The sequence below is a fragment of the Mauremys mutica genome, chromosome 6, assembly GCF_020497125.1.
Source record: "Mauremys mutica isolate MM-2020 ecotype Southern chromosome 6, ASM2049712v1, whole genome shotgun sequence".
Lineage (NCBI taxonomy): Eukaryota > Metazoa > Chordata > Testudines > Geoemydidae > Mauremys > Mauremys mutica.
Window position 1 is genome coordinate 45349660 of NC_059077.1, and position 23789 is coordinate 45373448.

At 43.9% G+C, this 23789-nt stretch overlaps 1 protein-coding gene across 1 annotated transcript in view; it reads left to right on the forward strand.

Moving 5' to 3' along the window:
- Nucleotides 1–23789, forward strand: part of ANKRD31 (ankyrin repeat domain 31) — a 121909-nt gene that overhangs the window by 93658 nt on the left and 4462 nt on the right. Inside the window, 5 exon segments of the mRNA XM_045020100.1 lie at nucleotides 538–1579; nucleotides 5623–5763; nucleotides 8510–8604; nucleotides 10661–10748; nucleotides 10750–10906. Coding sequence (XP_044876035.1) covers nucleotides 538–1579; nucleotides 5623–5763; nucleotides 8510–8604; nucleotides 10661–10748; nucleotides 10750–10906 — 1523 coding nt within the window.

Genomic DNA, 23789 nt, shown 5'->3' on the forward strand with positions numbered 1-23789 from the left:
TGGAGCTCTGTGGACTTCAGTATGGTTCCACCCAGGCCCATGAGTTTGCTCATGCAGAGCTCATTGCAGAATCAGGGCCCAAGTGAGGGCTGCAGAAGGCCTGGATGCAATAAACCAGTGTTGTGAGAGGAAGGGTCTAGAGGAATACCCAGAAGATTTATATATCCCCTGTGTACTGGCCTCTGGTGATATGAGGGCAGGGAATTGGCCAGTGACTATGTGGATCCAGTTTCTCAATTCCACTCGTAGGGATGCATGGTAGGTCAAGATGCTTCACATCCTGCCTCCAGGCTGAGGAGGAAGATTCTGACCTCTACAGGGTTTCTCTGCACACCGCTTATTATGCATAATGATTGGGATTTGAACCATAAACTGTACAAACAATAAAAAGGTTGTTCAATGTTTGGGCCTCGGTAGAGTCTTGTTAAAATATTTCCATTTCTTTAGAGGTTTTATACGCGCGCGCGCACGCGCACACACACATTTGTATTTTGTGTTCTGAATTAATCTTTTGTTTGTTTGTTTTATTTCCTATAGGGCTTCAGTGGAGTCTTTTAAACAAGGAGCATTGAGGGAACAACTAGTTAAACTTGCTTCTAGGCAAAAGAGTCTTTTGGTTGTGGCACAAAAACAGAAAGAACTAGGCCAAAAAATAAAAAACTATAGGAAAGCAAAGCAAGTGTATTCTAGATGTTCAAAAAAACAAATCCCAAACTCAATTATTTCTCAGGAAAAGGACAACAGAGATGATCTGACTGTTGATGAAATAGTTCATCCTAATGTAGTAACAGTAAGTGTAGACCCTGGTGCCAAATTGGCTAATGGAAACCCGGTGGAAACACTTCTCCCTGGAGAAGGTAAATTTTCAGATCAAGAATACAGCCAACATCCAAACAGCTGCTTAGGTGAGACAGGAGCAAATGAAGAGGCAAGTACAAGCAAAGAAGTTTCTTCCCATGCTTTGACATATGAAAACAAGGTTAGAGAATATACCTTTGATAAGACATCAAAATCCATAGATACTATAGAAATGGTAACATTGCCGTCAGAACCTATTAGTTGCATTACTCCAACAAAGTGCTCACAGCAAGAAAAAAATAATTATATAGCAATTGCAGTACAAGGAAGCAAGTCTCCAAATCCCAGTCCAGTAACCAGCATGTTAAATATTTCAGAAGCTGAAAGCTTTGTTATCAATAATAATAATATCCATCAGCCAATCGCTGATAGTCAACAGGTTCTCACTGGTAAGACTGTGCAAAGATGTGGACATAGGAATGACGCTTCCCAGAAGCAACCAATAGTGGTGTCACAATCTGCAGAAATCTCTCCTATTACTCTTCAGCAAAATATCTTCCAAAATAATAGAACCTCATGTAATGCTACAGGTCTGGTCTCATATGTACCTTATCCAGTAAACAGCTGTCAAAATTCTTCTTCACAGTACTCTGATAATCAGGATAGTGAACAACAGCAACTGAACTGCAGAGGAAATAGAAGGAAAAAAAATCGACTAAAAGATCTGCTTGAATTAGGAAAGATTAAGCCAGGAGAAAATGTTCTAGAATTCAAACTGCAGGTAACTGGTTTACCACCAAAATAATGTAAATATTAGAAAATAATGAAAAGAAATAAACCACATAATGTAGGAAATCATAATATCATAGGACTGAAAGGGACCTCGAGATGTCATCTAGTCCAGTCCCCTGCACTCAAGGCAGGATTAAATATTATCTAACCCATCCCTAACAGGTGTTTGTCTAACCTGCTCTTAAAAATCTCCAATGATGAAGATTCTGCAGCCTCCCTAGGCAATTTATTCCAGTGCTTAGTTACCCTGACAGGAAGTTTTTCCTAATGTCTAAAGTACACTGTCCTTGCTGCAATTTAAGCCCATTGCTGCTTGTCCTATCCTCAGAGGTTAACAAGAACAATTAACCTCCCTCCTCCTTATAACAACCTTTTATGTACTTGAAAACTGTTATGTCCCCTCTCAGTCTTCTCTTCTCTAGACTAAACACATCCTTTTTTCATTCTTCCCCCATAAGTCATGTTTTCTAGACCTTTAATCATTTTTGATTAAATATTGAACATTATACTGTACCAAAGCAGTTTGAGTATTACGTTAATCTGTAAATATCAAAATAAATGCCTGTCTGAACAGCCAACTCTAGTGGCCCACCCCATCCACTCTACTGATGAAGTTATTCCTCACTGACCTTTGCTTGGAGACCAGAGCTTGTTGGAAGAAGGCTAAGTAGAGACCTGTTCTCCCCCCGTATATTTTAAAGTTACAAGGTTTTTTTTAATATCCTTGTAACCTGTCAGACAAAAGACTATTTAAAACATGCAATATTAGAAAAATTGGGACTCCATTAAGAGACGGTTGCCAGTTTTCAGTGCTGAAATATGGACTCCTCAAACCTGTAGAGGAAAAAAAAAATACTGCTACCTTTTTTTATCAGAGCAGTTATCCAAAATTCAAGTTTTGTTGGTAGTTTCTGTTAAGAGAAAATCCCTTAGACTGCGCGGCCCTGCCACTGCCCAGGCTTGCATGTGGTCTATTCATTGGGTGGTGTTTTCCATTCAGCTAACACTGAACAAAAGGGCCTTTAATTATTCCCTCATTTAGCCTGAATGGAAGGCAGTTACCACACCTAACAGTGTCAGCAAGGTGGCGTAATTGCCCATATCCCAGCATAATAGTATTTTAATTTAGAAATGTGTTCAAGTGTTTCCTTAATCTCGTTATTCAGTATCTTCAGCACGTAATACTGAATTTTTATTTAATATTTACAGATCAGCTTTTAAAACTATTTTCTACCAAGAGTCTTATAAGAAAGCATTTCAGTGGGTGAAATGCCTTCTTCCAAACCATGTAGCAAATAGCAGCATTCAGAATACTGTATATTTAAACAGCTTTTGGTTGCAATTTCTATTATCTGTTTAACATTTACTGTCATTGCTCGCAGCAAAATAGAATGGTTTGCTGGTCCTTTAGACTTCATAATATTTGATTTTGAAAGTTCAGAGGTGGTTTTTAGGTTTTTTATGACTAAATGTGATATTTAGGAGGACACTGTCGAGTCCTTTAGGCCAAAAATATAACACCAAGGGCTTGTCTTCACTACTATGCTAAATCAGCATTGCTGTATCAATGCAGCGGCGCCAATGTAGCGCGTCTAGGGAAGGCGCATTATGTCGACGGGAGAGTGCTCTCCTGTCGACGTAATTACTCCACCTCAATGAGAGGTGGAAGCTATGTCAGTGGGAGAGCATCTCCCGCCAACATAGCACAGTGTAGACACTGCTTTAAGTTGATGTAAGTTATGTCACTCAAGGAGGTGGTTTTTTTCACACCTCTGAGTGATGTAACATACATCAACTTAATCAGTAGTGCAGACAAGCCCATAGGGATTGATCCCACTATTAGATAAATGAGCATGTTTGAAACAGCTGAACAGTTTGAAAAATAAGTTATTTCTCTTGTTTCTATGCTAGCTGATGATACAAGAGACACAGTAATGTGCACCCTATATCTAAGAACAAGATCAAGCCCCCGCCTTCAAATATGTGTCCCGTCCCCCCCCCGCCTTCAAACATAGAGCAGATTTACAAGGTAGTTGCCTCAGAAGTGATTACTAGGTCATTTCCAGTTCAAAGTGCTGATCAACCAGCTGAAGTATATAACTGATTAAGTACGTAGAGAGTCAGCTATGAAAGGCATACAAGCATGGGCGTTGTGTGACTCCTCCATTTGGGGAAGCTGTGCGTACTCAGACTGAGGCCCAGCCTCGAGGCCTGCCCCCGCTCAGCCTCTTCCTCCCCCGAAGCCCCACCCTGCTCCACCCCCAGCCCCACATGGCCCCTTCCCACTCCTGTCCCAGCCCCAAGGTCCCCCTGCCTGCTGCTTCACACCCTTCTCCAGCCCCCGCTGCCAGCCTGCTGCTCACTGCTTGCCTCCTCCTCTGCCTCCCCCCTGCGGCCAGCCGGCCAATCACCACTTCCACGTGCCTCTTCACCTCCTCCCCCAGTCCCACGCGGGCAGAGTGGGGATGGGAAGAGGTGGAGCGAGAGTGGGGCCTCAGGGGGAAGGAGACGAGTGGGAGCGAGGCCTTGGGGCAGAGCATGGGCAGGGCCATGGCCAAGGTGCCCTTTCGGCGGCGGCGCACCAAAGGCGGCAGGCCGGTTGTTTGGTGAGGCTTAGCCTCCCTGGGCTTCTTACACCCCCCGCCTATGGACCCAAGTATGGGAAGGGTTCCTTGTCTGCCCCTGTGGCCCACTGACTCTTCCATGGAAGAGCCTCTCTTGATGGAAAAGCCATTTTATGCATCATCATGCTACATGACATGAAAGTCTCTTAAGTTGGACACAGACCTCCTCTATACTGGGTCACATGTCAACCATCAGTATATGCAATCATTTCCTTTATGGACGGGATATGTAATATTGCTCCAGGACATGTGATGACCCAGTTTGAAGGATGAAGAACTCAGTTTGCCTGTTGCAGTGTCTCAAGACCCTTCTAGTTATGATCTCCATTATTGACCCTAGCCTTTAACACTTGCAACCTGAGGAAGAGAATGTAGCTATTCTAGGTGGTAGAAGAGCTGTATTTCTGCACCATGATGAGAATAGCACTCACTCATCCTATGGGATGCAGTAGATACCATAGGGATTAGTGCTTAGGTCTGTTGCTTTGTGCAGAGGAAAAGCACAAAAAAGCTTCCTCCTTTGTGATTATGGAAAACCACATGGTAGCGGGATGCAATGAGTTTGTGGTACTTACTTAGGGTTTACCTTGGGTTCACAGGGTGCAGTTTTGAACACTATTCTAACCAGAGTTGGGCCTAAGCTGTACAGTTGAGATCTGAAGTCAGGTTTCCTCAAGGTGCTTGGATTTAGTGTGTTCCAATTCAGACACTCTATAAACATAGAGCCAAAGTCACAAATTTTCGGGAGATTGCCTCTGGGGAGAGAGGGTATGGAGAGTGGACCAATGTTACATTGTCAAACCCATCTCTTGTTTAACAGTTTGACCTCACACACACCAGTCAGCCTAACCTTGTTAGAGCACAGTTTAGTTTAAACCTTGCTTAACTATGTTATCTGAACTTCATTTTAAGCCCAGTGTAGATACCGTACTGTCAATAAGCAGTATAAGCCATGCTGCATGTTAACTACACTGGAAATACATAAGCAAAGTTACTTCTTTGCATAGGTGTTTGCAGGATCATACTCTTAGTATTATTAAAGCACCTATACTTATAATCTCTCCTAATTAACAGTGCATAGTCTGAAGAGCATCAAATTCTCTATTTTTTTTAAATTATCAAGCTTAATATTTGTGCAGATAGTGATTTGGATGGTGTTTGTATTGTCTTTTTAAAGTTGCTCATACAATGAAATTTATCTCAGTTTACAACTGAAATATTTATTTATTTCTGTTTATGATCATGGTATGAGTTGCTGCATAAAAACCCTAGAATAAAGAAAAGATGCAAAATAGCTAGCTGCAACTTTTCAGTTCATATGAACTTTTAGAATTTTGCTTAAATTTAAAGGATATTAATTTTAATTTGTCAATTTAATTGTAATTTTTTTCTTAATTTTCATTTTTAGGACTTCAGCCATAAAGTTGCTCTTTTGGAAGATGGTAAAATCAGAACGAGCGACAATAGAATTTATGGGAATCCAGTTCAGTGGGTTAAGGCACTATTAGGAAATGACATTTCTGTGAGCTGGAAGTATGTGTGGAATAAGGTAGGCTCACTGTTATTTCTAAAAAATCGCTTAAAAACTATTGTATTCTTTTGTAGAACGATACCCATGTCACTTTTAGATACACGCTACTAGCTTTGTGATCAGATGGCTAGTGTGAAAGTTCTAAGTCATAAAGCACCAGACATCTGAGAAGTCCCCCAAGATCTGCCAGCACTTTTTCTGCATTTATCCCAGCTCATATGGACACTTAAACAACTTTGTCCATCTTTTAACCCCCTGCATCCTTTTAAAAGTTGCATTTTGTTTCATCAAGATGCCACTCACTACAAAGTGGATATTGCAATTTTCCTCAACACCTTTGGATAGTAGATTCACTGCACAGCTGCAACCGGGTGAATGAGAGGCCAGTGTTGCGTGCTTGAGCAGCACACCCAAGCTATTGGCCCTGTGGCCTGCTTCTATGTGGATGTTGTATCCAGTTGCATAAATGAGGCTCTGAGCATCATCTAGCCTGTGGTCTCTGGGGACTTCGAAGCATTTTTGTAGTGTTTAGCCTTTGGCTGCTGTCAGTGCATTCACATTTCAGGCCTATTTGATCTCTTTAAAGGTGCTAAGATTTTTTAAAAATTGGGCTTGTGCCTTTATTTCTGTAAGATAAAGGAGGCTTGAAGAAGATGTTTTTACCTTATATATGTGAAGTCTGTTACTCCCTGTTTTTTCTGGAGCGTGACTCAGAACATGTCTATAGTGAGCTCTAACTCCTTTATTAAAAGGGATAAGGATAAAGTTTAGTTAAATGGGTGTTAACAAATGTAACTTTAGTGCTCTCATGGCCAAAATGGAGTCTGCTCTGCAGGCAGCTCTGGCCAAGAGAAAGCATGCGCAGGAATGCAGCAGGGAAATTCCCTTCCACCCCAGGGACACCTGTTCCAAACCCACCGGAGTGAACACATACACACCAGAACAGAACAATGAATATAGGAAAGAGAAATATTTATTTGCAGAGAGATGAGAGGAGAAAAACAACAGGGGGAAATATAAGAGGTGTGGTAAAACAGGGTTGCATTCAACACAAGGCCTGACAGGCCCAGCTGTACCACAGTCTGAAAGGGCAGACACCAGCAATGTGTCTGCACACGGAGTTCAGGAGTCCCGGGAAAAGTTCCAGTCCAATGGTGAGACTTGGGTGCTCCTGGTCATAGGCGCAGAGTTTCTAATCTCCCAGCTCAGCCCAGGCCCCGCCCTCACTCCACTCCTTCCCCCAATAACCCACCCCGCCCTGCTTTTTCCCACCTCTGCTCCGCCCCCTCTTCCCGCCCCTTCCCTGCCCAGTTCCGCCCCCTCCCTCAAGCGCGCTGCACTCTTGCTCCTCCTCCTACCCCCCCCAGTGCTGATCAGTGGGGCCTGCCAGCAGGCAGGAAGCACTGGGACAGAGGGGCAGGTGCTGATATCAGGGCTGCTGGTGGGTCCTCAGCACCCACCATTTTTTTCCTCTGGGTGCTCCAGCCCCGTAGCACCCACGGAGTTGGCACCTATGCTCCTGGTTGTCTTCGGTGCCAGTAAACTTACCCCAACAAACCCCTCCAGTGACCTCTTCTGTCACTCTCTGCAAAGCCACACAGAGTTACAACCTCCCCACTTAACTAGCTAACAGCTTCCCTCCTTATTCCCAATGCAAAGTCACAAGCCCCAGTACTCACGGCTCCAGACAGCTCTGGGCAGCAGTGACACTGGGTCCAGCTCTGGTTTATCCTTCTCGGGCGATTCCTCCCTGGCACAGTGCTCCTCCTGGACCCTATCCTGGTGTGTCCCCGGTTGGCCTACCTGTCCATAGGTGTCAATTCTGTGGGTTCTCCAAGCTCCCCGCTGCCCAGTGCCTCCTGCCCGTGGTGGCTCTGTTGATCAACTCCTTCCCCTCCCAGCACGTCCCACCTGCCATGATCAGCTGTTCTGTGGCATGCAGGAGGCACTGGCAGGGAGGGGATGGGGCGTGCTCGGGGAAGTGGGGGAAAGAGGCAGGGCGAGGGTGGAGAGGGGGTGGGAAGATGCAGAGTAGGTGTGGAGGGTTGGAGTATGGGCGGGGCCTATGGCTGAGCACCCCCTGGGACAATTGGAAGCGCCTGTGTCTCTGTCCCTCCCAGGCTTTGGGCAGGTTCTTGGCTCCTTCACTCTGTGAGGGCCTGCTTGCTGCAGCCCTTCTGTCTGGAGCTCCAGACACACACACACTCTCTCTCAGCAGTTGCCATGTTTACCATTTGTACTTGCTTCTGTGGTAGATTTAGTGCATTTTGTGTCAAGTTAAAGAGTCAATGCTCCCTCAGCATTGACTCTTTAACTTTCCCACACCAATGCATCTTTCCTGTGACCATTTTAGAGCCCAGGGAGTAGTGCTAAAGAAGAGCAAAAGAAAAGTGCTTGGATCCTGAGGATACAAGTAACTCCTCAGAAGCAAAGTAGATACAACCTTTTCCCAGTCACAAAATGATTTTATGTGAGATTTGAACTCATATCCCCTGGCTAGTAGACTCTCAATGGATCTAATGTTCAAAATTAGACATCTTCAAGTGCAGATGCAAAAATTGCATTTCATGTAACATACCTAATTTTTGCATGCATTATCTATACAAATTGTGTATTCAAGATATGTTCTTGCAGTAAGTAACAGCATATACCAAATTAGACCCATAATTGCATACACCTAATTTTGAAAGAAACCTCTTATTATTAAAGAAAACACAACATAAATAAAATAACCAGTAACTTATATAGGTTTATTTATATACAGGTCACATACCTTGGAACAGAGCTGTCAAAAATTGAAGAAGCATGTATTCCCAATGAACCAGAATTACCAGCACAACAAAAACAGCCTTCTGGTATGTACAAACTAAAACCTAACTTCCACTTTGGCTGGAAGTAGCAGAAAATGGTTTCTGAAGTGCTCAAGCTTCCACAGTTAAATAAAAAAAAAAAGGTAATAATTGGAGATATACCAATCTCCTAGAACTGGAAGGGACCTTGAAAGGTCATTGAGTCCAGCCCGCTGCCTTTACTAGCAGGACCAATTTTTGCCCCAGATCCCTAAGTGGCCTCCTCAAGGATTGAACTCACAACCCTGGGTTTAGTAGGCCAATGCTCAAGCCACTGAGCTATCCCTCCCCCTAAAGTAAGTTCACTCATTCCTTACTGATTTGGTTCAGGAATTGCCCTCATTACCTCAGACTTGAAAAAATTCTTTCAAAAATTGATCTGTGTGGTAAAAGAAATATTCCCTTCTGCCCTTACACAGTGCAGTGTGCTGGAGGAGTAATTTTGAATGCCTTGGGTGCCAAATAAAACTATTTAAAATACAGAAAAACAAAAATCTTACTAATCATTGTAATTGTTTATTGTGCTAGGTATGCAAACCATGCTTTTCAAACAGAAGAAATAAACTGCTTAAGTGGAGACCTCTAGAAATGCTCAAAAGACAAATTATTATCCTGAGTGTTTCTCTCTCTAACAATATACAAGAACAAAGTATATTAATTCAGACATCCACAAAGGGACTTAAGCATGGCGACATTAAGCATTGCCACACCTAACTTTTAGGAACCTAAAAAGTCACAGGAACAGCACTGTGATCCACAAAGCCTGAGTTAAGCAGTACATTAAATGCGGGGAGATATGCACCTTACAATTTATTCCACAAAAGCCAGCATGCTAGGCAGGGAGCTGCATAAGGTGGTCAATGGGAGATGACAATCAGAAGGGTGTATCCTAAGCTCTGCCCCTTTCACAGAGATAAGCACCTAAGTCCAGGCTGCAGAGAGATGCCTACTTCTGCAAGTGATCTACAAACCAGGGGAAGATAGGCGCTCCTTCTCATAAATTGCATGCAGAGCCTGATCTAGTAGATATGCTCAGAGGGCATCGAACTCCACACAAAACAGCTGGAGGAGGAGGAGAAATACCTCCATTATGACCATTAGCTCAGTAAGATGCTCACCTAAGATGTGGTAGATCACCGGTGTGTCCCCCCTCTACTTGATGAGAAGGGGTTTGAACAGGGTTCTACCACCAATAACCACTGGGCTAAAGATTATAAGGCATGTCCTCCTCCTCTTCCAGTGGATTTGTGCGGAGTTAGGAACACGCTCTTTTTTCTAGTGAAGACAAGGGCCTTACACATTACCTTTGACTTTGCCATAGCTGGGGATCAGGTTCAAAATTTGTGGTGAACTGTTGACTTCAGTGGATTGCATGGATGTAAGTGAGAGCAGAATTTCCCCCACTATATGTAATACCGTGTATTTCTGTTTTCCTTTAACCAAATCATGGAGTCCTTATATAGCTTATACTCATCTCTTTTTCTGACAAAATTTACATAGCAACCAATGGAATTTTACCAAAGAAAGACTGTGTAAAAATTAATGTCCAGTCCTGCAATTGACTCAGCTGCTGTTAACGTGACTGTATGGGGGAACAGGGGTCTGCCCACGCACTACAAGTTACAGGATCTCACACTAAATTGAAGATTTGTTCCAGTGTTTAAATGTAAACCATAATGACTTCAGTGGGTCTCCGTGTGGGTGTAGGGGTTTGGTAACTTTGTAAATTGCAGGACTGAGACGTTGCTGTCCTGCTACTCCAAACCCCCTACCCCAATGGCAGACTTTTTCAACCCACAAGGAAATAATTTTCTACTTTAAAATGCATCTCCAAAGCAGGATACATTCAGTTTGTTTGAATACATTTGTTTAGTTCTCTAATCTCATCTCTGTAATTATAGTCATTATACTCATAATTATCCCCACTTAGCTCACTAAGAGAACCCAATTAAATCAAATATCTTCGCTCAGTCCTCATGATGAATCATTCTTTCAGAGGACCTGCATGCACTAAATAATGTATCAGTTCGTAGAAAAAAATTGTCTTAACCTTTTACGCTACCAAGGATGCATTTTGTAACATTGGACCCAGGCAGTCACACATGGTGCCACTTCAGTCATGGTACTACCCCCACCTTTCAGCATACTGGGAGTCTGTGAAGCAGACAGCATGCAGCAAAAAATTCCACCACTTCCACAAATGGAGAAAACAGGAATACTGCCATCCCTTGAAGTAGAAGCTGTGGAAGTACCACCTGTGTCCAGAGAATTAAGAAGTAAGACTTTTTATTTAGCACTGGCTAGGAAGCCTTGTGGAAAGGAGAAGGAGAACTGGTGAAGTAGAAGAGAAAGAGGGAAGAAGGGAACTGGCTCATCAACTGTCCAATAGCATTTTTATCTGATGAGCTCTATCCACCATTCTTGCCTGTCATAGTCTGAGAACCACTGGCTCAAAACCTCAGAGAACGCTTTCACTTTTGTCATCCTGGGGCGAGACCCAAAGAAACGAATTTGCCTCCACTATTCCATAGCTTGCTATCTGCAGCTGCTGAAACCACTACTGTGCATCAGATGGTGCCATTACCTTTCAAATCCCTGATCACTGTTGTCTATCTTTATTGAGAGAAGTTATTTAGTTTCTCCATAAAAACATATGGAAATGTGAGGAAATTAAAGTTTTAAAATCAATTAAAAAGTGGCTTGCAAGAAGGATTTTAGAGAAGATTACTTATGTTAATAATTTTGTTGGCTGTAGCCCACTCTTCTCCATTCTGTAGTAATAATTGAGAGCAGTATTACTGTATTATTTATTTATTCTTTGAGTGCTTGCTCATGTACATTCCATATTAGATGTGTGTGCTCGCCATATGCACTGGTGCTGGATGTTTTTCCCTCAGCAGTATCCATAGGGGACTGGCTCTGGTGCCCTTTGGAGTGTCTGCTGGCTCCCCCGACCCTCAGTTCCTTCTTGCCGCCAGTGACGGTGCTGGAACATCTGCTGCTTCGGCTAGCATTGATTCCTTCTCTGTTTTTGCTAAATTTGAAATCCTGTAAAATAGTTATACATCGTTAGTAGTTTTCTTAGTTACCCTTAGTAGTAGTTCTCCACCTGTCATGGAAGGTCGTATTCCTGGTGGCAGTGATGTCGGCAAGATGGGTCTCTGAAATTAAAGCCTTGACCTCAGAACCTCCATACACAGTCTTCTACAAAGATAAGATTCAGTTGTGGCCCCAGCCAGCCTTCCTGCTAGAAGTGGTCTTCATCTTCTGTAGTAACCAGGACATTTTCCTCTCGGTGTTCTGTCCCAAACCGCACAAGTCCAGTGAGGAGAGGCATTTTTACACCCTGGACATCTGGCGGGCCTTGGCTTTCTACTGAGAATGTACCAAGCCTTTCTGAAAATTGACTCAACTCTTCATCGCTACAGCAGATAGGGTCACCTGGTGTCCTTGCAGAGGATTTCCAATGGGATTATCTCATGCATAAGGACCTGTTATGACTTGGTGGGGGTTCCGCCGCCACTGATTGTCAGAGCCCACTCAACAAGAAATCAGGTGTCTTTGGCAGCCTTCCTGGAGCACATCCCTATCCAGGACATCTGTAAAGCCACAACGTGGTCCTCTGTTCACACGTTTACTGCTCATTATGCCATCACTCAGCAGGCCAGAGACGACACTGGGTTCGGCAGACCTGTGATGCAATCTTCACATCCGTGAACGCCTACCCACCTCCAGGGGTACTCCTTTGGAGTCACCTAATATGGAATGGACATGAACAAGCACTCGAAGAAGAAAAGACTGCTACCTTTTCCGTAACTGGTGTTCTTCGAGATGTGTTGCTCATGTCCATTCCACAACCCGCCCTCCTTCCCCACTGTTGGAGTTTCTGGCAAGAAGGAACTGAGGGTGCGAGGAGCCAGCGGTGCCCCTTGTGCCGCGCCATGTGGGCACCACTCGAGAAGGCACCAGAGCTGGTTCCGTACGGATACTGCTGAGGGAAAAACTTCTGGCACCGGTGCATGTGGCAAGCACAAACACCTAATATGGAATGGACATGAGCAACACATCTCAAAGAACACCAATTACAGAAAAGGTAACTGTCTTTTACTACACCAACCAAGAAGCAAGGAAGCAAAAAACTAAATCAGAGCCAATATATAAATGCCTCCTTACTAACCTCTTCTCCAGTAAGAAACTATCCAAGCAACATAATACCTCAAATAGTGGGACTATAGGGAAGTCTACACTACAGTGCTACATAAGTGCAGCTATAGCACGTCTGGGTGAAGATGCACTATGCCAAGTTTGTTTGTCTGGAGAAGACAAGACTGAGAGGGGATGTGATAACAGTTTTCAAGTACATAAAAGGTTGTTACAAGGAAGAGGGAGAAAAATTGTTCTCCTTAGCTTCTGAGGATAGGCAAGAAGCAATGGGCTTAATTTGCAGCAAGGGCAGTTTAGGTTGGACATTAGGAAAAACTTCCTAACTGTCAGGGTGGTTAAGCAGTGGAATAAATTGCCTAGGGAAGTTGTGGAATCTCCATCATTGGAGGTTTTTAAGAGCAGGTTAGATAAACACCTGTCAGGGATAGTCTAGATCAGAGGTGGGCAAACTATGGCCCGCGGGCCACATCCGGCCTGCAGGACCCTCCTGTCCGGCCCCTGAGGTCCTGGCCTGGGAGGCTACCCCTGGCCCCTCCCCTGCTGCTCCCCCTCCCCAGCCTGACCCGGTGCTCTGTGCTGCGCGGTGGCGATGGCATGGCTGGCTCCAGCTGGGCGGCACAGCTGTAGCCCCGCCAGCTACCGGTGCTCCAGGCAGCACGGTACGGGGGCAGGGAGTGGGAGGGTTGGGAATAGAGGGCAGGGGAGTTCAGGGTGGTGGTCAGGGGGCGGGGGGGGCGGATAGAGGTCAGGGTGGTCAGAGTGCAGGGAACGGGTTGAATGGGGGCAGGGGTCCCCAGGGGGCAGTCAGGAATGAGAGGGAGGGGTTGGATGGGGCAGCGGGGGGCAGTCAGGGGCAGGGGTTCCAGAAGCAGTCAGGGGACAGGGAGAAGGGGTGGTTGGATGGGGCAGTCAGGAAGGATGGGGGGTTGGATGGGGTGGCAAGGGGCGGGCAGTCAGGGGCAGGGGTTCCGGGAGCAGTCAGGGGACAGGGAGAAGGGGTGGTTGGATGGGGCAGGGGTCCCTGGGGGCAGTCAGGAAGGGAGGGGGGTTGGATGGGGTGGCAAGGGGCGGGCAGTCAGGGGCAGGGGTTCCGGGGGCAGTCAGGGGACAGGGAGAAGGGGTGGTTGGATGGGGCAGGGGTCCCGGGGGTGGCAGTCAAGAGTGAGAGGGGGGGTTGGATGGGGCAGCGGGGGGCAGTCAGGGGCAGGGGTTCCAGAAGCAGTCAGGGGACAGGGAGAAGGGGTGGTTGGATGGGGCAGTCAGGAAGGATGGGGGGTTGGATGGGGTGGCAAGGGGCGGGCAGTCAGGGGCAGGGGTTCCGGGAGCAGTCAGGGGACAGGGAGAAGGGGTGGTTGGATGGGGCAGGGGTTCCTGGGGGCAGTCAGGAAGGGAGGGGGGTTGGATGGGGTGGCAAGGGGCGGGCAGTCAGGGGCAGGGGTTCCGGGGGCAGTCAGGGGACAGGGAGAAGGGGTGGTTGGATGGGGCAGGGGTCCCGGGGGTGGCAGTCAAGAGTGAGAGGGGGGGTTGGATGAGCCGGCGGAGGGGCAGTCAGGGGAAGGGGTTCCAGGGGCAGTCAGGGGACAGGGAGTAGGGGGGTGGATGGGGCAGTGGTCCCAGGGGGGACTGTCAGGGAACAGGGGGGGTTGGATGGGGCAGGAGTCCTGGGGGGAGGCAGATAAGGGGTGGGGGCCAGGCCATAACCCCCTCCCCTAACTGGTCCTCCATACAATTTCCAAAACCCGATGCGGCCCTCAGGCCAAAAAGTTTGCACGCCCTGGTCTAGCTAATACTTAGTCCTGCCATGAGTGCAGAGGACTGGACTAGATGTCCTTTCAAGGTCCCTTACAATCCTATGGCTCTGTGATTCCTGAGAGACTCCACCAACTGACACCTTTCACACCAGCTGGTTACCCCTGCCTCACTTTCATCAGTGGGGACATGCAGGCGGTATTCCCAGCAAGTCAAAACCTGGCTTGATTTTGGCTGAGAGAAGAGAAAACTAAGACAAACAGCAATACTATAAGTAAACTTCCTTTGTGTACATCCCTCTTTTTCTGTTGTACTTAGCAAGGACAATAACTGACAGTGAATATGGTTAAGATGCAAACCTCAAGAGGAAGTGGCCTTACCTACTGTTTTACTTGGAGCACTTTCTGGCAAAGGAAGAATAAGACAGAACCATTTGGTAATGTCAAATGAAAGTGTGTGGGGATGACCTAAAGACCATTTTACAAATTTCATTAGCAGTTGCCTGAGCTATCTGTGCACAAGACATTTTTATTTTTATTGGTGAGTGTCTCTTTACAAATCTGGGACAAAGAGTCTTAGTCACAGCTCCTGTAGATCTTGTTGCATGATGATGAGCTGTTGGCTTTCCTTTCAAACAGTAGATTTATCTTGCACTTTAATTTAATTTATAGCCCATCTCTTCCCTGTTCCTTCCAGTCTACTCATCAATCTGCCCTTAAAGCTGCAAGAACTTTAAAATTAAACAGATTTTTTGTTTTTTATACATTTACCCCAGCCCACCCCTTAAATCTTGTTTCTAATCCTCTACCTTCCTTAATAAAATCCATATTAGTTTAAATTTAACATTTTAGAGAACTATCATATGATTGTTTTATTACATTCCAGTATGTGTGTATACTACGTGTTTTACACACGTGTACACACTGGAGAATAGAAATAAAATTATAATCCGAAATAAAATGTTTAATAACAATTTTAACATATGGTTGGAAACTGCAACCCACTAGTGATACTGAACAAATATTCTACTGTGAATCCTTCAAAAGACAGCGTATTGCCTTTTTATAAAGAATACTTGAGGATAGATTAGGTGATGGAGGATTAAATAATTTGATATTTCAATGGAATGAAGAACATAATCTGGATTTAGATCTGAGGGACTGGAAGGCCATCTGGACAGCTACACAAAAATATCTGTGTGCACTAAGAACATGTAATTGGGCATTATATATTTTTATCATCAAATTTAAATATATCCATTTTACTGTTGTCAGTCTAGAATATAGTCCTTTATGTAGCCGGATGTATGAATTCCCTGTCTGGCATATACGTTTATGGTTGTCATGCCTCCATTTCTTAAATCTTTTTAAGATCAGATTACATCTATACTTAAGGAAGATATTGAGTTTCAGATCTCAGTGGATCCTGTTTTTTACCCATTAGGTCATTATAATGTTGCTGGATTATCAACATAGATTTTGAAGTTCAAAAATAGGAGTGATCATATTGCTAAATAATAATTTAAGTATCAGAATACATAATCAGTCCAAAGATCCTGAGGGACAATGGGTAATTCAGGAAGTATCATTTAACGCAGAGAAGATGTTAGTGGCTACATTTATGTATCTAATGAAGATAGGAAAAGACTGAAAACAAAGTTCAACAATTATTGCATATGATTGTGGTGTGGGTGGAGATTTTGAATGAAGGACTTTATACCACATTTCTATCAAATTAACAATCACTTAGGGAGTGTCCATAGGATATAGCTATCCATCATTAACAATCCACAATTTTCAGACATGTAGAGACAGAAACGGGCGGCTCTATGTTTTTTGCCGACCCAAGCACGGCAGTCAGGCAGCCTTCGGCAGTGTTTCTGCGGGAGGTCTGCCGGTCACGCAGATTCGGCGGCGGTTCAGCAGGTGATCTGCCGGTCCTGCACCTTCATCGTACCCGCCGCCGAATTGCTGCCGAAACCACAGGACCGGCGGACCTCCCACAGAAACACCGCTGAAGGCTGCCTGACTGCCACCTTCACAGCGACCGGCAGGCTGGCCCCTGTGGCTTGCCACCCCAGGCACGCACTTGCTGCGCTGGTGCCTGGAGCTGCCCCTGGACAGAAAGAAAGATTTACCAGTAATTGTTGTTCTCCAAAAGTATAGCCTCTGCAGATCCACACTATATTCCCTGCCCTGTGAGCCAAGGAATCCTTTCAAAGTAGTGAATTGGTAAGGTGCACACACGTAACCCTTGAAGCCGATGTTATGTAACGGAGGACATAAATTCCAGATCCCTAAGCATCTGTTAGCTGCTTTCTACCTCCAGACACTAATTTTATATTTCCAGAGTAGATTGGATCTGCTGATGCAATATATTCAGAAAGGAACAGTTACTAGTAAACAAACTTTCTTTCTCCTTCATGACATTGCTTTTGCAGGTCCTCACTTTAGGGCAAAGGTTCTCAGACTGGGGGGGTAGGGATCCCTCAGGGGGTCATGAGGTTATTACATGGGGGGTCGCGAGCTGTCAGCCTCCACCCCAAACCCCGCTATGCCTCCAGCATTTATAATGGTGTTAAATATATTAAAAAGTGTTTTTCATTTATTAGAGGGGTCACACTCAGAGGCTTGCTATGTGAAAAGGGTCACCAGTACAAAAGTTTGAGAACTACTGCATTAGGAGACCAGCAAACAGTGACAGTCCTTAGGAATGCAGAGGAGTACTACTGTTTAAATAGGGCGTGATGTACTACTTTCTCAAATCAGGTGTCCTATCTGGCCTCATCAATCAAATAATATTTTGCAAAAGTATTAATTGAATTCCAAGTTGTCACTGTACAAATGTCAGTTAAGGGCACCTGACAGATAAGCTGCAGAGGCTCTTATCCTTTGACATGTAGAGACTCTGGTGATCAGTGTCTTATAAATGAGAGAGAGAACCACTGATAGATTGATTAGTATCAGAAGGTGGTTTAAGTCTTTCTGGTACAACACTAGCTATGCATAACATGTCTGGAGTTTAATCTGGACTGAAATACCTTGACCTTTCTTTTCCCCTCCTCCCCCTCCAAAATGATACACAAAACTTTTTGGAATTCCTAAAGGCTTTGTCCTATGAAAGTAGTAATTAATAACTTTATTTTAACATCCAACATATATAACCTGGTTTCACCTGGTAGATCCTGAGATTTTGGAAAAGTACTTAGTACAGTGGATTCTTGGGAAGAGTTACAAGGCAATTGGGAAACAATCTCTGCAAGCCTGGACCTCTTAGAAGACAGACAGCTAGACCTTAAGGAGGCCTGCTGTGTCCTTCCTCTAGAACAAGGTGTGATGGGTTCGTTCACAGAAACCCCCTTAAAACTGTCACTAGATGTGCTGGGATACCACTGAGAACAAACCCCCCTGCCAGAGAAGGCTTCCCTCCTCTCCTGTCTTGCTCAGTAGACGACACTCCAGTCAACTACAGCACAGACCACGAGGTTGGGCCACACCCTCCTGCAGTTCACTGAAACTGAGATCCACTCTGCTCAGGGGCTTCTTAGTTAACAGAGACTTTCCCAGGACCCAGTATTCAGTCTTTCTGGGAGCCTAAACCCCAAATAAATCTGTTTTACTCTGTATAAAGCTTATACTGGGTAAACTTATAAATTGTCCGCCCTCTATAACACTGATAGAGAGATATGCACAGCTGTTCGCTCCCCCAGGTATTAATTACTTACTCTGGGTCAATTAATAAGCAAAAGTGATTTTATTAAGTATAAAAAGTAGGATTTAAGTGGTTCCAAGTAATAACAGACAGAACAAAGTAAGTTACCAAGCAAAATAAAACAAAAACACGCAAGTCTAAGCCTAATACATAAAGAAACTGATTACAGATGAAATCTCACCGCCGGAGGTGTTCCAAGAAGCTTCTTTCACAGACTGGACTCCTTCCTAGTCTGGGTCCAGCAATCACTCACACCCCCGTAGTTACTGTCCTTTGTTCCAGTTTCTTTCAGGCATCTCTTGGGGGTGGAAACCCCTTTGTTCTCCTGTGCAAAATCACACCAAAAAGATGGAGTTTGTAGCCACCTGGGGAAGTCACATGTCCATGAATGATTCAGCTTTTTGCAGGCCGACGCTATTGTTTACATGTTAGTTTGAACGTTCCCAGGAAAGCTCAGATGTGGATTGGCGTCTCCCAAAGTCCATTGTCAGTTAATTGTTTCTTGACTGGGCACTTACTGAGAATAGTCCTTTCTCAAGAAGCTGACCAAATGAGGCTACTTAGAATCAAACACATTGAGAAACAAGTACATAGCCAATATTCATAACTTCAATTACAAAAATGATACACACATACAGACAGCATAATCATAACCAGCAAACTACAGCCTTTCCATAGACACCCCACTTGACCTCCTCTGTACAAGACCTGGTGCAACTATAGGACCCTGGTTGCAACAATGATCTATATGGTCACAGTTCATGTCAATAACATCACACAAGGATCCTCCGTTACCGATCTATCTGTCTGTCAAGGTAGAGCCTTCAGACTGCAGAATCCATAGGGAGGAAAGTGCTGTTGGAATGCAGAACCACAACAGGGTACAAACAAGGCTGAGACGGATGGACCAAAAGATTTAGAACCAGATGATTTGTCAGGGCCAGGCTGTGGGCAGCCTGTGTGCACTGGTCTGCTGCTAAATTGCAGTTGGGAGATAAGTAGCGGGGTCTGGAGTGAGGGGGATCAGAATGCCAGGAAGTCAGGGTCAGGTACCAGGTTGCAGGCAATAGGCAGATAGCAGGATCAGGGTGGAACTGGCTCAGGATACTAAGACATTAGGGTCAGCCACCAGGTTATAGACAGAGGTCAAATAACAAAGTCGAGGATGAGCCAGGATCAGAAGCCAGACTCTAGAGTCTGGAGCGGAAGCAGGCAGGCAATCTGTGATGTTGCTCAGACAACTCCCCATGGTGGCTTCCTGGTTTAAATACTAGCCAGCCCTCAGCCAATCAGTGGGATGTGGGAGAGCACCATGTAGACCCTGCGGGGTGGTACGTATTGCCAGCCCTAGCTTCACACGGTCTTCTAGCAGGAAGCCAGCCTAAGCATTCAGTGGTGACGCAGAAGCATCACCAGCTCAGAACCCCCACTGTCTCAGCTTCTAGGCTTACAAATTCGTATGTGATTTGTCAGCATTTTCCAAAGGCTGCCCTTCCTGCAGCCCCCATTGGCCTGGAGAGGTGAACCGCGGCCAGGAGCCGCGATCGGCCGAACCTGCAGACGCAGCAGGTAAACAAACCAGCCGGGCCCACCAGGAGCTTTCCCTGAACAAGCAGTGGTCCTAGTTTGAGAACCACTGCTTTAGAGGATTCAACAGCAGAACCTATTGAAGAAGAGGCCAAAGACTTGTAACTTAGACCCTAGGCATCTCCCACAAGAGAGCCTCACTTAGGTCCAGGAGCACTCAGGTCTTCTGCCATAAAAAAGGTCTCACATCTGTTACTCCTCTCAGGACTGTATTATTATAGAGTGTTATTTTGTAGTGCCAAAAGAATACCAGGTGCTTCAGAAAATGTAGAAAGAATGTAGGAGGTGATATATAGTAGGAAGAAGGCAAAAGAACAAGTTTTTAGAGAAGAAGGATGGTCTTGTGGTTAGTGTACTGGATTAAAATGCAAGAGATCTGGGTTTTATCCCTGGCTTTGCCACAAATGTCGTCCTGTGTGACCTTGGGCATGTCACTTAAACTTGATGTGCCTCCGTTTATCATCTGTAAAATGGGGATAATAATCCTTCCTTTACCTTATGGAAATGTTGAGGTTAGATTTTAATGTTTGTAAGCTGGTTATATATTTAAGCGATAAACGTACAGGATAGTATAAAATCCTATTACAAATAAATTACAGAAGTACAAGAGTTGTATTTTGTTAGCTGTGTGCACAACTTTTCAGTTCAGTCAATTTTTAAATTAAATATATGAAGATAAAAAAAATAAGAATAGATATTTTTGACTTGCAAGTTGTGGGCATCATGCAAAAGTTGAGTTTTCAGTAGGGATTTAAATGAGCAGAGAATGGTGGCTCCGTTTACAGAAGAAAAAGCTTTTTGAGTAACCCTCATTCAATTACTGGAGATACTGATCTGAAATGGACATTTTTGTATTGCAAAACTAAAACAAAATTAAAATAAAACTTCAAACATACTAAGAATGGTTTAAACCCTATAAATTAATCATATATAAACTCATAGCTGTAGACAAAGATGGAAAAGATATTAGTGAGCAGGGCGGAAAAAATCTTAGGAGGCAGAATGATATTTCCCTGATTTATATAGAAGGGTCATTCTGATATTAGTGTGAACTACAATGAGTCTTTACAATATGAGTCATGAAAGTTGTGAATTACCCTATAGTGGGAAGGTGGGGCGATGGGGCAGAGAACAGGACAGGATGGGTAGTGAATGCTGTAAAGCAGATACAGCCCCCACCTCCACCATGCCCTATATACACACCGCAAATACACTGTGGTGTATTCTTCACTGACAAACAGCAAGTTGCTCTTTGAAAGCCACTCATCTTCCCTCCCTGCTCCTATGTGGCCCCCAATGGCAGAAGGCTCAGGCAGCCACCCACCAATCCAAGCTTCTCCTCTCTGCTATATTAGTTTGGAATGTGTATATTACAGGCTTACTTTTTTTTGTTAATTGTTGACTGTAAATTAATTTCTAAAATGATTGCAATGAGACTAAAGAGAGTAGTGACTCAGCTCAATTATCCACTCAGCTCAAGTTGGATTTATTAAAGAGAGAATGGTGGCATTTAATTTACAAAATCTGTATCCGATAGTGTGGGACTTTAGCTTTAGTGTGAGTTTGACCACGAAGCACTCAAAGTCATTAACTGCTGAAGAAAATTCTTTCAATAGGGCCACTTAAATCTATCTTTATACTTTTAGAAGGTTTGACTTTAGAAATGCTTTTCTAAAAGGGGCTAGAACACTGTACTCAGTTTCTATAGTAGCTATTTCCTCATTTCCAAACATTTATGTTTTAACCTTAAATGCACATTTTCTGATTTTCACACATTTCACAGTTACATATAACTAACATTTTAATAATGCTGATGCATTATTGATTTATATCTTTAGGTCTATCTTGAAATTTTCTCTAAAATAGCCTTAGTTTTTTCTTTTAAAAGAAAACCTTGCAAAGGGACAGAGTATAATCTCTGAATGGATAGGTTCCAGTTTTTTTATGCCACCAAACACAAAAGCAGCTACCAGTTCATCAGCAGTGGTTTTTTTTTTTGTTATGTACCAATAAATAAATAATAATGGAGATATACCTATCTCCTAGAACTGGAAGGGACCCAAAGGGTCATCAAGTCCAGCCCCCTGCCTTCACTAGCAGGACCAAGTACTGATTTTGCCCCAGATCCTTAAGTGGCCCTCTCAAGGATTGAGCTCACAACCCTGCATTTAGAAGGCTAATGCTCAAACCACTGAGCTGTCACTTCCCCTAATGGCTAGTTCCTCCTTCCATGACATGCTCTTGTGAGACAGTCACAGCAAGCAGCTACCACAGAGAGAAATCCTTCAAAAATTAATTAAAATAAAGAAATAAATAAACTGAGGAGCAAAGGGAATAAGGTGCTGAACTCTTCATAGCTAGTATGGAGACAGCTGTTTGCCCCGAGGAAGAGTCAGGGGACTTGTCTGACAAATTTATCTCCTTATCCAGTCTCTGGCCTAAAGGTTTGGTTCTACAAACCAGTAAATCAAACAAGCTTGTCAGGCAAGACTAAAGCCTCCTCACATGGTTTCAGACCTACAAGTATGGCTTCAGAAACAAGCAGGCCAGGAACTTCTTGTCGGGCCACTAGCAGAGATTCAGATGTTTTCCCCGCAAGGTAAACCTTCCCACCTTGGGACATACTAAAATGTTTGGGTCCACCATCCTACAATCTTCCTAAAGCACTCAGTAATGGTTTTTTTAGTGGCAATCACCTTGATAGCCTACGAACCCCTCAAAATACATTTTGGTTTGCAGAGAAGATGAAAGATAAATTATCTGAGTAGGAAAATTAACTTCTTTGAGTTAGTAAGGATAAAGGAAAACTGTGATTCAATACATAGCCTGAGATATTTTGTCAATTGTATGTGAAGAATTATCCTTTAGAGAACTTAGAGCCCCATGAAACTACTAGACAATTTAAAGCAGAGAACCTGGCTTTTTGGGGAAGACTCTTAGATAAAGGGCTCAGAAAGGATGCTTTCCCTGACACTCTAAAAGGCCTAAAAATTAGGCTGCAGACCATATCTACATAAGATTCTCAGTTCCTGCATTAAGAGCTCTTTAGTTCCTAATGCTTAGAAGGTCTCCAGAGCTCCAGAGTTCCTTGAACCAGAGCTATTTGCTTTAGAGAGGTTACAGACTCCAATCCATACACTATGATCTTATAAGTTCTGAAGAACTTTATAACACTTACAAAAACCTAATAGAGTTCTCAGAACTCTAATTTTTCCAAGCAGCTACATTCAAAATATTAGCCCCCAACTTTTTTTTAAAATAGCTATGTGTACTGGTAATTAATGTTGGTAATTAATGAATAAAACAAATTTGGAGATATTTATCTTGTATCTCAAAAATGCCTTGTCTAATTAGTTTCAAACTTTGAGAAGAAGTTTTTCTCTGGCTGGAAACTACATATGGAAATTTTATAGAGAAAGGAGTAATATTTCAACAAATTAGAAGAAGGGGTCAAAATCAGCATTATAATGGGAAATTTCATGCAATTTTAACTATGGAGATGCTACTGCTGGATCGAAAGTTCTGCTATAAACTGGGGGCCCATCAGCTAGAAATAATACAGGAGGAGAAAGGCCTGGGTGTATTAGTCAATCAGAGGATGACTATAAGCCATCAACATAATGTGGTCATAAAAAAGCAAAAGTGATCCTAGAATGTATGAGGTGAGATATTTCCAGTAGAGAGGGAAGTATTAATGCCATTGTACAAGACACAGGTAAGACTTCATCTGGAATACTGTGTACAATTCTAGTCACCCATGTTCTAGAGAGAGGAATTCAAACTGGACCAGGTGCAGAAAAGGGCTGCTAGGATGATCAGGGAAATGGGGAGGCTGTTTTATAAGAGGAGAATAAAAAAGCTGGCTTGTTTCTCCTAGCAAAATGAAGTCTGAGAGGGGAGATGATTGCTCTCTATAAATACATCTGGGTGATAAACATTAGGGAGAGTGAAGTACTATTTAAGCTAAAAGAAAACATTGGCGCA